The 12531-nt window shown below is 40.3% G+C and overlaps 1 protein-coding gene across 6 annotated transcripts in view; it reads left to right on the top strand.

Moving 5' to 3' along the window:
- Positions 1-12531, top strand: part of C4H16orf71 (chromosome 4 C16orf71 homolog) — a 95740-nt gene that overhangs the window by 66131 nt on the left and 17078 nt on the right. For 4 of the 6 annotated variants that reach the window (XM_037386622.1, XM_037386620.1, XM_037386621.1 and 1 more), the window contains 4 exons: positions 1254-1316; positions 2929-2982; positions 5052-5221; positions 10718-10913. In XM_037386622.1, coding sequence (XP_037242519.1) covers positions 1254-1316; positions 2929-2982; positions 5052-5221; positions 10718-10913 — 483 coding nt within the window. The remainder of the gene's footprint in view (positions 1-1253; positions 1317-2928; positions 2983-5051; positions 5222-10717; positions 10914-12531) is intronic. The other 2 variants (XR_005104053.1, XR_005104054.1) reach the window with 1 other exon arrangement.

Genomic DNA, 12531 nt, shown 5'->3' with positions numbered 1-12531 from the left:
TGTGGTCACCTAATTGTGGTGCCTAACTTCTTGAGGCTAGATGCTGCCAGCCTTACCTTGTACTTGGGGAGACGAAGGTACTGGGGTATTGGTAATCTGCAAGAGCTGAGGAAAGCAGATTTCTTGGGAATTTCTTTTTGTCCTGAAAGAGAATGAACATTTCATGAGGAACAGAGACCTTTGTTGTCTAAAGCTTCTCAGACTACAGTGACATATGCTAGCATTGATTTTTTAGCATAGTAAACTTGCTAGTTTCCTCCTGTAATAAGAAATGTATAGTCATGCCTCTTTAAACCAAGTCACTGTGCAGACTATGGTGTTATTGATATCAATTGCTTTGGAGCAGCACAGTATGAGCTCCCACTATTCTCTTCTAATGTGAAATATATTGGCGTATCACCTCTATTCTTGGGGATGCCTGACTCCTCACAGCTAAAGATAAACGGTTCTGAACCTGACGATTTATGATTATTCAGAAACAGAGAGAAATCAAGATTGTTGGTAACACCAGGTATCAACTGAGGAGGGAGTGACACAGTTCCATAAGTGCATTCATGCTTTGTAATTTATAGCTCTTCTCCTATCTTTTCATGGTGAAGAAAGATACTTTGTTGTCAACACAAACTTAGAAGCTTACATCAAACACAGTGCTTGTATAGTGCGGTGTAACAAATTGACTTTACTGAATAGAAAGAAGAAAGTGTAATGTTGTCTGGAAAGAGATATTCATTTTAATCTCACAGAAAGTTAGATTTGGCAGTGAATTATGTGGATGTTTTATGTGAGTATGGAGAGCAAGAAGGAGACCTTCAAAAAAGAAGGCATCAGACATCCCAAATTAGTGTATAAAACTCTTAAGAATTCGTGCATTGCAGCCCTTCGTTAAAGTTATCATGGCAGTTAAAGGAAGGATAAGAGGAAAGCAGAACTGTGAGATCAGTTTATTGAGGGAGGTTGTAATCACAGTTCCAGCCTTTTGCACCAAAGCCATTGTCAAGGTCAAAGAAGCATAGCTGAAGCATGACTTCAGCATCCTGCACTATCCCTTTTATAAGGTCATTACATTTTTTTTCCTCCTGTTTTTGTTGTTGTGGAAGTAAGGGGAGAAGTCTTTGTGCAGAGAACAGCTCTTCAATATTTTACAGCTGGTCAAACATCTGCTGTTGCCCCTGCTAAATAAAATTACCTTGGTCACCCCGCAAACAGTGAAGGTCCCCCACCTGTGAATCCAATACATCTCCTTCCTTTCACAGATGCAGAACACCGCCCTGCTATGAAATACCTGCCCCCACCTGGCAAGAGGTCCAGGACTGAAGGTAAGACCAGAAGTTATGTACCAGTTGCCTCTTGGATAAAAACAAATAATTTATACTCTTAAAATAGACTGAAGAAAACTGTAACTCTGTGTCCTCTGCCAGAGTCATTAAAATGAGATTAGTTTTGTTAGACATTGTAATCCCAGGCAATTAGAAAGAAAAGGCCAGATGGGTCCACTTGGTACTGGAGGAAGGTGGTGGCATTGCCGGATCACCTTTCTTCTACACAGTTCTGTGCATGCCTGGATGACCTATTTAGGGCTGGTGTGGAATATAGGCTAGAAGAGTAATTAATGCCAGCTCTTTAATAGCCCTTTTCAGATGTAGATCTCAAAAAAGATTAGTTTCATTATTGTTTTACAGAGGGGTGATTGGAGGTGAAATGTGTTGATCACCATTGTCAACAAGAGAGTGACAGAAATCAGAGCAGAACGCGCATTTCCCAATCTCAGACAGGGGCTCTGTGCCTTGCATTACAGTGCCACCCAAGTCACCACAGAATTCACAGATTCTAGAAACTCTTTCAAATAACCCCAATACTAAAAAGAAACAATTGGTACTGTGAGGATGTGAGCTAAAAAGTTAGGAGGCAAGGACCTTGGAGCTGGTTCCGCCTTCTGTATGTACTCTTACTATTCCAGTGAAATAACAGACAGACATGGAAAGAGAAAAAGGTTTCACTGAAAGAAAAGAACACTTTGGCTAGATACTTCCCAGATACTTTGCCCTGGGAAATAGAAATACATGAGTTCCAGACAGTAATAAATACAAAAGAACGTTAATTTTGTTTTGATGAACAGATTTTAGTTTTGTGTTATCTACCTTGCATGTCACACTGGTTAAACTTACCAATCTCACTGGAAAAGGAAGTCCTTTATCAATCTGATGCAAGCTTCTCCTCATTGTGCCCCAGTCCTAGATAACTTCTCAATTCACATATGCCTTGAAGTGCCTTAAATTTTCCTCACCTCTTGCAGGTTTTACATTAGACTGAAGGAAGTGTTTTTACATAGGCTTTCATCATAAGTTCTGACTCACCAGACTCCTTTTATACTCGTTTGCTCTTTTGAAGAACCACTGACGTGACCATTCCTTGTTGCTTGGGGAATGTCAGTGAGGTTTTATCAGCAGAGCTGAGCAAAGGACTGAACAACAGATTTGGGCTTAGTAGATGTGTAGTCAGAGTACAGAACCCTTTGCTTCCAAGGGCACAAGAGAATTAAACAAAACGCCTGAGCTTCTGGGACTTACACTGGAAATGAGGCAGCTTCTAATTTGACTGTGAAATACTGGGAGCACGAAGGTAGCTTAAAACCACTGTTAGCCACTCCTTGAAATACACAGAAAAGGTAACCAAGAATCAATGTGATCTAGATCTTGCAGTCCTTTTCAGCATCTGCTAGTGGGCTTACTGGAGAAGTGGTAAGTACGACACCTCCCAGGGTGTCCCCAGTACATCTGCAATCAAGCCATGCTTGTCCCGGTATAACACTTTAAATTAACAGTATGTCATAGCAATGTTGGCTGCATTATGTAGAGATGATGGCAGTATTCTCAAATTATTTTCCCAGAACATGCATACCACTTAAATCTATCTCCTTTTCTTATTTAGTGGGAGAGAGCCAGAGATGTCATGCAGAATCACTGTTTACCTACTTGCAAACAGGTGAGAGAAGAGCAAATGGAACAATATGGTTTGGTAAGGAACTAACTCGTCTAGAATTACCAGCCAAAACCAAGCAAAAGGGTTATACCTACTTTTTCCTTAGGCTTGAATACAGGTAGTGATAGACACTCTCTTTTCTAAGTGTGCCAGGAAATCTGATACTTGCTTCTCTTGAGTTTACACTTATTTTAAGCCACACACACATCTAAAGTATTGTATACAAATAGCATATAAAATAAACAGTATTTTTCACAGCTACAATATGAAATCAAAGGGGAAAAAAACATTGGCCATGAGGAATGGATCAAAAATTACAAACCAGAAAAACATAACAGACAGCAGGCAATTCGGGCAAAACTGGAAAGGTCACTAAACAGCTGGAACTGGAGATGGAAATCAGGCATGTTTGAGGGCTACCAAACAGGTGCCTCTGGTGATTCATGATCAATAGAGACTCTTCCATTGATAGAAAGTGGTGTTTTCTCTAACTGTTGTCACATATAATCACAGAGGAGAGAAGACCATTCAACTCTAGGTGGCAAGGTGTCCCACCTGTTTTCAATACTTGTCTTTGACCAAACCAAGACGGCAAAGTGACATAAGACAAATCCCTCCTGAAATGTCTAAAGTAAATAAATATTCGCATACCACAAGAATGAGAAAGTTTGCCCAGAAACATAGCAGATGGTGAGTAAAACATCTGGAGGACAATGAACGCTTATGTAACAGTATACAATCGAGGTTGCTGTTCTCTGTGCGAGCAGCTGAGTGGATCCAAGCGGCTTCTTCTGCACTTGCAGGCTGTTGCTATGGCATTTAAACCTTTCTGTTCAAGAATGATGTGAAGAAGGTAGCAGATCTTTAATAGGAGGGCTCTCTGCACGATGAGGGTTAAGTTTCCATATCAAGTCAAGGGGCAGTAATCTTGCACTTTTATTTTTGATCCCATAGTTCTCTGTCGTAAATCAGCAACAATGAATGCTGCTTGCCATTTGAAAATAACAGTATATGTTAAATCATATGTAGCGTTGTTGACGCTTGGTTGCATCGACATCTGTCTAATTAGTAGTGGGATGTACAGGAAACATAAAATGACATTTTATGTACACAAGCAGATAATCATGGATCAATTTTAGCAGCCTGCGGTACTGTTAACTCATGCTTCATGCTAATCAACATGGTTAGGCACCAGCAGTTAATGGGTCCTAGCTGACCGGTTCCGACCCTGCAGTTGCCAATAAATCTTTTTTTTTTGTTGTTAGGATAAAATCTTAAGTATGTTCCTAGTAATAAGGTAGTTTAGATTAGCAAAACTAAAAATTTGTAGATGCTGTCATTTGAAAGTGAAATTTACGTCTTTTCTGCTTTTAATACATTTTGCATCATCAGACAGCAAAACTAGCTTGGTCCATTTTGTTTTCTTTTTCTCGTAGCACACTGAATGCTGCACCTAGCTGGCAGCTCTGCTGGGACAGCTTTGTCAGAAGCAAAAAGTTTTTGCTGAAATTTCAATTCTAGTAAACACAACTCTATTTATAATAGGTTTATAACATTAATTGGCACCTGTCATACTTGTTAATGCCTCTCTGAAACATAGCTCTAAGATACAGAACACTGAGAGATAAACTGTGAGGAATAAGGATTTAATGGATGCCTTAAGGATTATATCACATAATCGCTACAGTTCACATGAAAAATGTCAAAGGGAATATTTTATCCCTCTTGAAACATTCATATATAATATAAATGATTAGAGTTGTATCCTATAGACCTGCCAAAAACTTTTTGGACTCAAAGAAGATTCCCTGAAAAAAAATTAATCTACAAGCCTGGCTGTTTTAGATACATTTTTAAACTACAAATCAAACAAAGCAAACAAAACCCCCCCAAATCCTATATGCACAGGGTTTTTATGGACTTGTTTTGTTCCAATTTGTATGGACTTGATGCCAGCTTTTAGATAACCCTCTTCTACAGATGTCTGTCCAGGCTAGTTAACAAATATTGCTGTATGTTTTACCTCTGTTTTTAGGAGTGGCTTTGGGTTTCACTAGTGTGCTTTGTTACAGGAGGCCAGATTCTTTGCACAGTGCTGCTGATCAAACCTGGTGCATGGAGCCATAGTCTTGCAAGGATCCTCCGAAAACTAGACCTAGAAAAATTTAGTGTGGTTGGAATGAAACACATAAACCTGGAACCAGACGTTGCCTTAAAACTCCTTTCTGCTGAAGTCAAACAGGTTTGTTAAGAAACTGACAGATCTGTGGCTACGCTTCTGTTTAGAATGGGGAAATATGTTAGCCAGTGGGTAATCCATTCCTGAAAAAAAACAAAAATTCCTATCCGGGATTTCTGAGTAGTTGTTGGAAGTGAGCTGTATAGAACAATCAGCTCTATAGCCCTATCAGGCACAAAGAAAGCTGACATGCTGAGGGTTTCTTTTATCACATGCCATAAAGAAGCAGACCTGGTTTCTCTAAAAAAAAGTCTGCAGGATATGGGCAATACAGACCTCCCAGGAATCTTTAGTTGCTGGTTTACAGTGCTGACTCTTTAACTGCAAAACAGGTGTCCTGTCTTTCTTCCCCAAGGTCATTCCAGGTAGGGTACATCTAAGGAGCATACCATGCTCCCTGCACGTGTGCCTGGTTTTCCTTCCATGTGTTTAAACCTGGGAGCTGGGAAACGTTCATTGCACTGTCAAAGAATATATACCTCTGGAGCCCTGTTACCTTGTATTGCATTACACATACAGCTGAACCTCTGCTCCAGGAGCGTGTGTTCAAAAGTCTGTAAAAATGACCTGCAAAAGGAGAAAATTGAGTTACTGTCATTTCTAATACCTACTAGGCAATAAAGAGGGGGTCTTTAGTAATCTTGGGGTATTAAGGGGTTTTCTTAGGTAAAGACAGATTAATGTTTCTGGTTTTTTATAGCATTAGAATTTTTTTTTCTCAACCTGAAATATCCCAATAGGAGTGTAAAGGTATTGTAAAAGCCAGGAAACTGAAAGCTGGGCATTTTAGAGGAGTTAGGTTGTTTGTTCTTTTATTTTAGTTTCCTTGAAAAAACCCCAAAATTCTTGTTAATTGATTGCTTTCATGAAGACATTTAACCAATTAGCTTTTACAAAACGCAATCCTTTATAATTGATACTGCTCTTGGATTAAGTTGGGAAGTCTTACAGCACCGTCATAGAAATTCTTAATATAGAGTCTTCTCTATATTAATATGTAGAGTCTTCAGAAGAAGATTGGAACATGCCAGGACAGTGCTCTAACATAACCATCAGTCAGGAAAAATTAATACCTTCTTCATGATAGCATAGCGATGGAGCACAAACACCTGATTTTTAAATATTTACAGACTACTGGCAGGAGGGATATAGTAGCAATTAGAGTTGATGGGGAAGTGCTTTCCAATAGAGTTTGTAATCATACAGCTAAATACAGAAATACTTGGTTGGTTATCTAAAACAAAAAACATTTTTAAAAGTCCAAATATCTACCTTGGGAAGAAAGGTAGATATATGTGGGGTAAATTTGAAGAGAGGTATTTTCATAAAAATTTTCTCTTGGTTTTAGAGTTCTCTAACACACTAGAGCAGCTGTGGAGCATTGATTTAGTTTCCTTGAAAAGCTGGTGACTAATGAGTTTAAAAATTACAGGCTGTTGGGTTTTTGTTGATAGAAAAAAACCCAGGTTTTAAAAGTGAGAAAGCAGAGATAATAGACTGCCTTTGGCAAGGGGGGAATGGACAGAAGGAAATGCTTTCTGCTATAGAGGGGCTTCTTCTCATTTTTAGAACACATCTGTAAGTCTTTCATTCATGAGGGCTGAAAAAGGCTGAGCTCCCAAGATAAGTAGGTAGATTTACAGAAATCTTCAGCATGCTTCAAGGATTGAGTTATTTTGAAAATCTGGCTTGTAAGTGTTACAATGGCAGCTGGTAGGGGCAGAACTATTTTTCACAGCTGAATTTCATATAAAGCATTTGAATTGGAGGGATATTCATTGTTGATCTGTTTCTCAGTTTAGGGGACAATGGGATACAATGCTGTTTTTAAAACAAGGCTCTTAATATGGAGGTAAATTGATGAAATTTAGCATCTCCTGTTGAAGAACATGGAGCCGATGTGTCTGACCCTCCTTGAAATTCTGTCCAGGACTTTTTATTTCCTCACCTGGAGCCTGATCCAAAATCCTTTTCCAGATATCTCCCATGCGCTCTGCGATGTGCCAGTTTGTTTTGTGTACGTAGTACTTGATAGCAGATATGAGTTTTATTCACTGGTAGCAAGATTACCTAGCATCTCCTTTCTCTTTCTAATGTATTATTCACATGCATGTTGACAAATATCCTCAGCAACATGACCTCAGATCCATGATTGATTTTTTTCCAACTTAAATACTGACATTCAGCTTCTAAGTAGCGTGTGGCCTTTGGCATACAGTAAATAATGAATTGGGCTGCTGTTTGCTGAGGTTATCTAATCACAGGAGCCATAATAATAGTTTTTATCTGAAGTTTAATAATAATTTTTAAAAAAATAACCAGGTAAATAGAGCTAACATTGTCTTCTCAGCTCTTGGCATGACCTGACTGTGTTCAGACTGTGAGAAGCGACTGCTCCCAGCAGGAGTTCTGCCCATGGAGCCTGCATCTCCTTTCTGCGCTTCTCCAGCAGATCCAGTGCTGCAGAGATCTGCAGTTCTGGCTGCTAGCTAGAAAGCTTGATTTTACAGTGGGACCTGATCATTCTGTTGGGGATTACCTGATATGATTGCTTGCAGTAGCAGGTCACTGGACTCAATAACTTCATGGATTCCCTCCAGTCCTATCTTGTGATTCTAACGGTAGAGGCAGAAGGACAATTTTGCTGCTTTTTAATCCCGTTACTCCTCCAGAGCTAGCGCACAGCTGGAACTTCCTCTCTGTGTGCATCAACAAAATTGCTCACTGAAATCAAGTCAGCTGCACATGTGCAATCTCATCGCAGCTGCTCGGGTATCAGCAAGGACATGGTTTGAAGACGGTGCAGAGACAGGATGTAAATAAAGGCATCATTTGGCTGGCAGAGTCTATAGCGGATGTGAGGATCTATCAGAAGGAAAAGAAGTCACCTTGACTCACTGACACTGTCAGTAGCAATTAGAAACAATGCCATCTTTAACCCAAAGTCTGTGCTTTTGCTGGAGAACAACTGAAAGGCAGGAAATAGGCAAAACAGTTTTGTTATGTAGATCTAAAAGCACTGTTTAGAAGCCCTGGAGCAAAATAATTTTATTTATTTTGGTCTTTAACAGAAACTATGCCTTTGAACATATTCTTTCGCAGGTGTTTCTGACATGGATGACATATTATATCCAGTCCTTTTGAACATTGTCATTAAGTAATCATCGCTGTTTTTCATCTCCCAAACAGAAGGCCCTAGAGAAGTGGATTATATACATATTTTTAAAATATGTTATATCCAGTCCTTTTGAACATTGTCATGAAATAATCATCGCTGTTTTTCATCTCCCAAAGAGAAGGCCCTAGAAAAGGGATTATATACATATTATTTAAACTAAGAAAAGTTTTCAAGCAAAAAAGGTTTATTTTGTATTATACAGAACTGAATGAATGTAAAAATTTTGCAGTATACTATGACATGCTAAAACACTTCATCCTCATCTAAACAGAGTGCTCGTATCACAGGAGAGCCTGTGAAGCTTTCCTGTACGTTTCACATGTGCAGCCACGCGATGTGACTGATGTCCTGAGGTTTCCTTTGCCCTGTATTTCTATGGGGTGGGAGGACTGACAAATATCACCACCTGTATCAAATACCTTACATAACTAAACAATTTAAGAATAGTGAGGCTTTTTCATGGATCATTTTGCATTTTCAGATACAGGGGAGAATATCAGGATTGAGCCTGTGATTTTCAGTTTATAGCCTACTTCTCAGAAATGCAGTTTAGGAGGACTGCAAGCGAGAGAAGATTTGAGTCAAAGTTAGTGAATGGTTTCATAATGATAGAAAAGCAGAAGGGGCCTTGAAGTATTTTATCTCCATATTTTTAAATTAAATTATAGGATTTATTTTTTGACATGTTTTATCTAGAGAATTGCCATACTCTGGTTCTTTTAGAAGATTAAAAAACAGAGGCATTAAAACCTTTAGGGGTCTGAATGATGCGATTCAGCTGAATCAAATTGTGTTTTTTCCCCTTGTTTTCATTTTCTCAGAAATTGGAAAAAAGTAAATAACCAGGGGTTGGTTCAGCCAGTGAGCTGAAAATGCTGCTGTTTGTAAGCTGTACAGAACACACAGCATTGGCATGGAGCTTCTCTGTAGCACAGGCGTTGCCACACTGTGGAGGGCAGGGAAACAGAGCTGGGTGCTACTACCACTTTATTAAGGAGGAGGCAGCCTACAGCTGCTGTGGGCACCCTGACCTCATTCATGCTCATTGGAGACATCTGCAACAAGCCTGGTTGTTCAAGGTTTTTGCTTAATTAAAACAGTCAGCAAAGCTGTGAGTGCTCTGCTGCCTCTTGGTAGCCTTCTGCCCCAGGTACTTGCTACCTCTCCCCACGCTTCTCAATCATTATGTCTGTCTCCAGCCTACACATTGGACTCTTCTCACTGCTGCACTGGTTGCTAGTTATTCTTACCACTCTTCCTAAGTTATCTTAAAGATGCTGGGGTGTTTGACCTGCACAGCTACAAGAGGAACATCTCTGCTCAGGGGTAGTTGCAGGCTGAACTGACCACACTTGGAAAAGAAACAAAGGAAGAAAAATTTGTCATGGAGCACAATGCATCAGTGGCGAAGTCAGGAGGGTGAACTGTTTTCTTTCAGCCCCTATCTAGTGCCATGTTCTGAGCCCTCCTTGTTTTAAGATCACTATTTCTGTAGTCCTGATCCTTACTAATATATGAAGTTCTATCACCCTCTGGGAGAAGCTGGGCTGTAGCAGCAGGGGGTATGTGGGGGTCCTTCCTTCTGTAAATTCAAAAAGAAAAGTTCTGGTATTTGTAATCCATCATTTTGTATCAGCAGAAGAATTAAATGTGGGTCCTTATCCCAAGGCATTTATGACCCTGTTGATATTGTTAATGTCGGTTGGCTTCCACCCTATCCCTATGTCCCACTGAAGGTAGAGTGAAAAGCATATTGCATAAATCAAAGGTTCAGCAGTAGACAGCTAAACTGTAGAGTAGCAATTTGTTTTTGTCCTTAAACACTGAAAATGAACTCCACCTCCAGTACCTAGCATGTACAGATATGCAGAACAAGTCACGGCACAAGACTTTTAGAAAGAGAAGTTTGTTCCCTTTCTTACTACAAGATTTAGGCAATTACTGGTAAAGTTGTTTGTACGTTGGCTGTACATTGGCTGATCTATGACCACAGGGACTAAAACCACAAGGTCTTATGGCTTAAGCTCAGTGCTTAACTTTTTCTTTAGCTCTATGTGGACTCAGGGTGGGAACTAGACCTCCTATTATCTGGTGGATGTCACAACAAACACTGACTTGGTGGCCATGGTGTATATAATCTAGAAGCTCTGCCTGCAGAGACTACTAGCACGTATATTACAAAGAGGAGAGAAAGGAAAAAGTAATGGCAGATCTGCTTGCTTCAAACAGGGAAGAGTCTAGCCAAAGGAAAGCCGGGCTGTACCCAGTGCTCACCAACACTGTTCATTATAACCCATTCCATCTCTGTTATTTCTTTTCAGGATCTTGCTGTTTTAGAAGATCATTGTACCTACCTTACATCAGGCACTGCTCTTGTGCTGTGTCTTCAGAGACCAAATGCTGTGAAGAAGCTGATAGATTTACTGGGACCAGAGGATCCTAAACTAGCCCAAGCGCTAGATCCGTTCCTCTGGAGGGCTCAATATGGCATCAGCATAGTCCAAAATGGATTTTATGGTAGGTTTTTGTAAAAAAAAAAAAAAAAAAAAAAGATCCAAAGGCTCGGGTATTCCAAAGGAAAAAATATATTATGTACTGTTACCTGCTGCATTGTCAATACAGGTCTAGCCTTGGCAAGTAATAGAGACCGTTATTCCCTGGAAAGCTTTCATTGTTTTCTTGGTGGATGAGCTGGGTATGTCTTAAGCTATGAAATATTCTCCAAGAAGGTATATTAAAAAATGTTTCTTCGCAGAACAGTCCTAGATCTGTCTCCCATCAGAGCAGATTTCCTTTGATTTCTTCACTGCTTGGTCATTTTGTACTTTTAGCTTGGTTATTTTGTAATTATCCCCAAGAACCCATCTGTCTTCTATCTGCTTGTGTGTCCCCTCCTGATAACTTCATAACCCGTTGGCCACTTGCAACCAGATTTCACAGAGGGATAAAAGACCCCAAGATACTGAGTTCCTGTAACATCTCAAAACATTAATGACCGGCTAGAGAGAGGTGATCAAAAATTGCTCCCACTGAGGAAAGCAGGTAAACTCTGCTGTTTTCCATTCAGAGGCTCTTGCCAGCTGGCACACCAGCTAGTCAGCATCCTCAGTGTGCTGAACCAGTCACAGTTCATCTGCCAGCAGGGAGGGAACTCGGATGTTGCAGTGTGTATTTTGGGTGGGTGGGACGGGAGATAGCTGAGAATGTGGGTGAAGCGTGGGAAAATGGGAAGTATTGCTGGAGAGAGTGGCCTATAGAAGAAGCAAGGGTGTTGCTGGAGGGGGCCTGGGCCCAGGGAAGGGTGTAATTCAAAAATTCATAAGGAATCATTAGTTCACTGCCCATGAAGTGGTTTTCCTCAGTGTGGTACTGATTGTGCTATATATTGTCAAAGGATTATAAAAATAACAGAAGCAGTAAGTGTCTGTGAATACAGGTGAGCTAGCAGGTGCTGTATGCCTTCAAGTTCCAGAAGAACTTTCCTGTCAAGATCCATTGGATTATTTGGCTCCTTCTGTTGTATTCTGTGCTGTCAAATCATCCTCTCTTTTCATCTATATCAAGCAGTCTTTTGAGAGCTGGTAGGGAATGAAGTAGCCACCACATACAGCTTGAGCAAGAGAATCAACCCCTAGATGTAGAACCTTTTTTTTTTTATCAGATATGACCATAATCCTTAGGACCAAGACTAAACTGAGAGAGATCTCTTATGGTGATTGTGAGAGTGACTGTAGAGCAGGATCTACCCACACAAAAGAAACGGTCAGGGCTCTTCAGCCAGTACTTATCCACTACCAGACCCTGCTTCTTTTGCTCTTAAGATTAACGGGTTCTGTATCCAGGTTGCCTTGAGCATGAGAACTTAGCAGTCGTAGCTAAGAATGTGTAATACATACCCAAAACTTAAGATACCCATGCTACAGTTAGAGCATCCCTAGCATAACTCATTAAAGATTAGTTTATGTTAGTCTCACCTTGTCTCTCACTGGGAGTCACAGAGAACTCGCTGTGTTAGAGAAACTCCCAGGCGTCTGCTTAGGGATTCCCTTCAGATCCCTGCTTCCTTCTAAGACTGGGCTCAGCACAGAGCTGAACTAGCTGCCCACCACCTGCCCTCTGAGGCTAGACAGTGTGT

The sequence above is a fragment of the Falco rusticolus genome, chromosome 4 (assembly GCF_015220075.1).
Source record: "Falco rusticolus isolate bFalRus1 chromosome 4, bFalRus1.pri, whole genome shotgun sequence".
NCBI lineage: Eukaryota > Metazoa > Chordata > Aves > Falconiformes > Falconidae > Falco > Falco rusticolus.
This window is presented reverse-complemented; position numbering and strand designations above follow the sequence as displayed.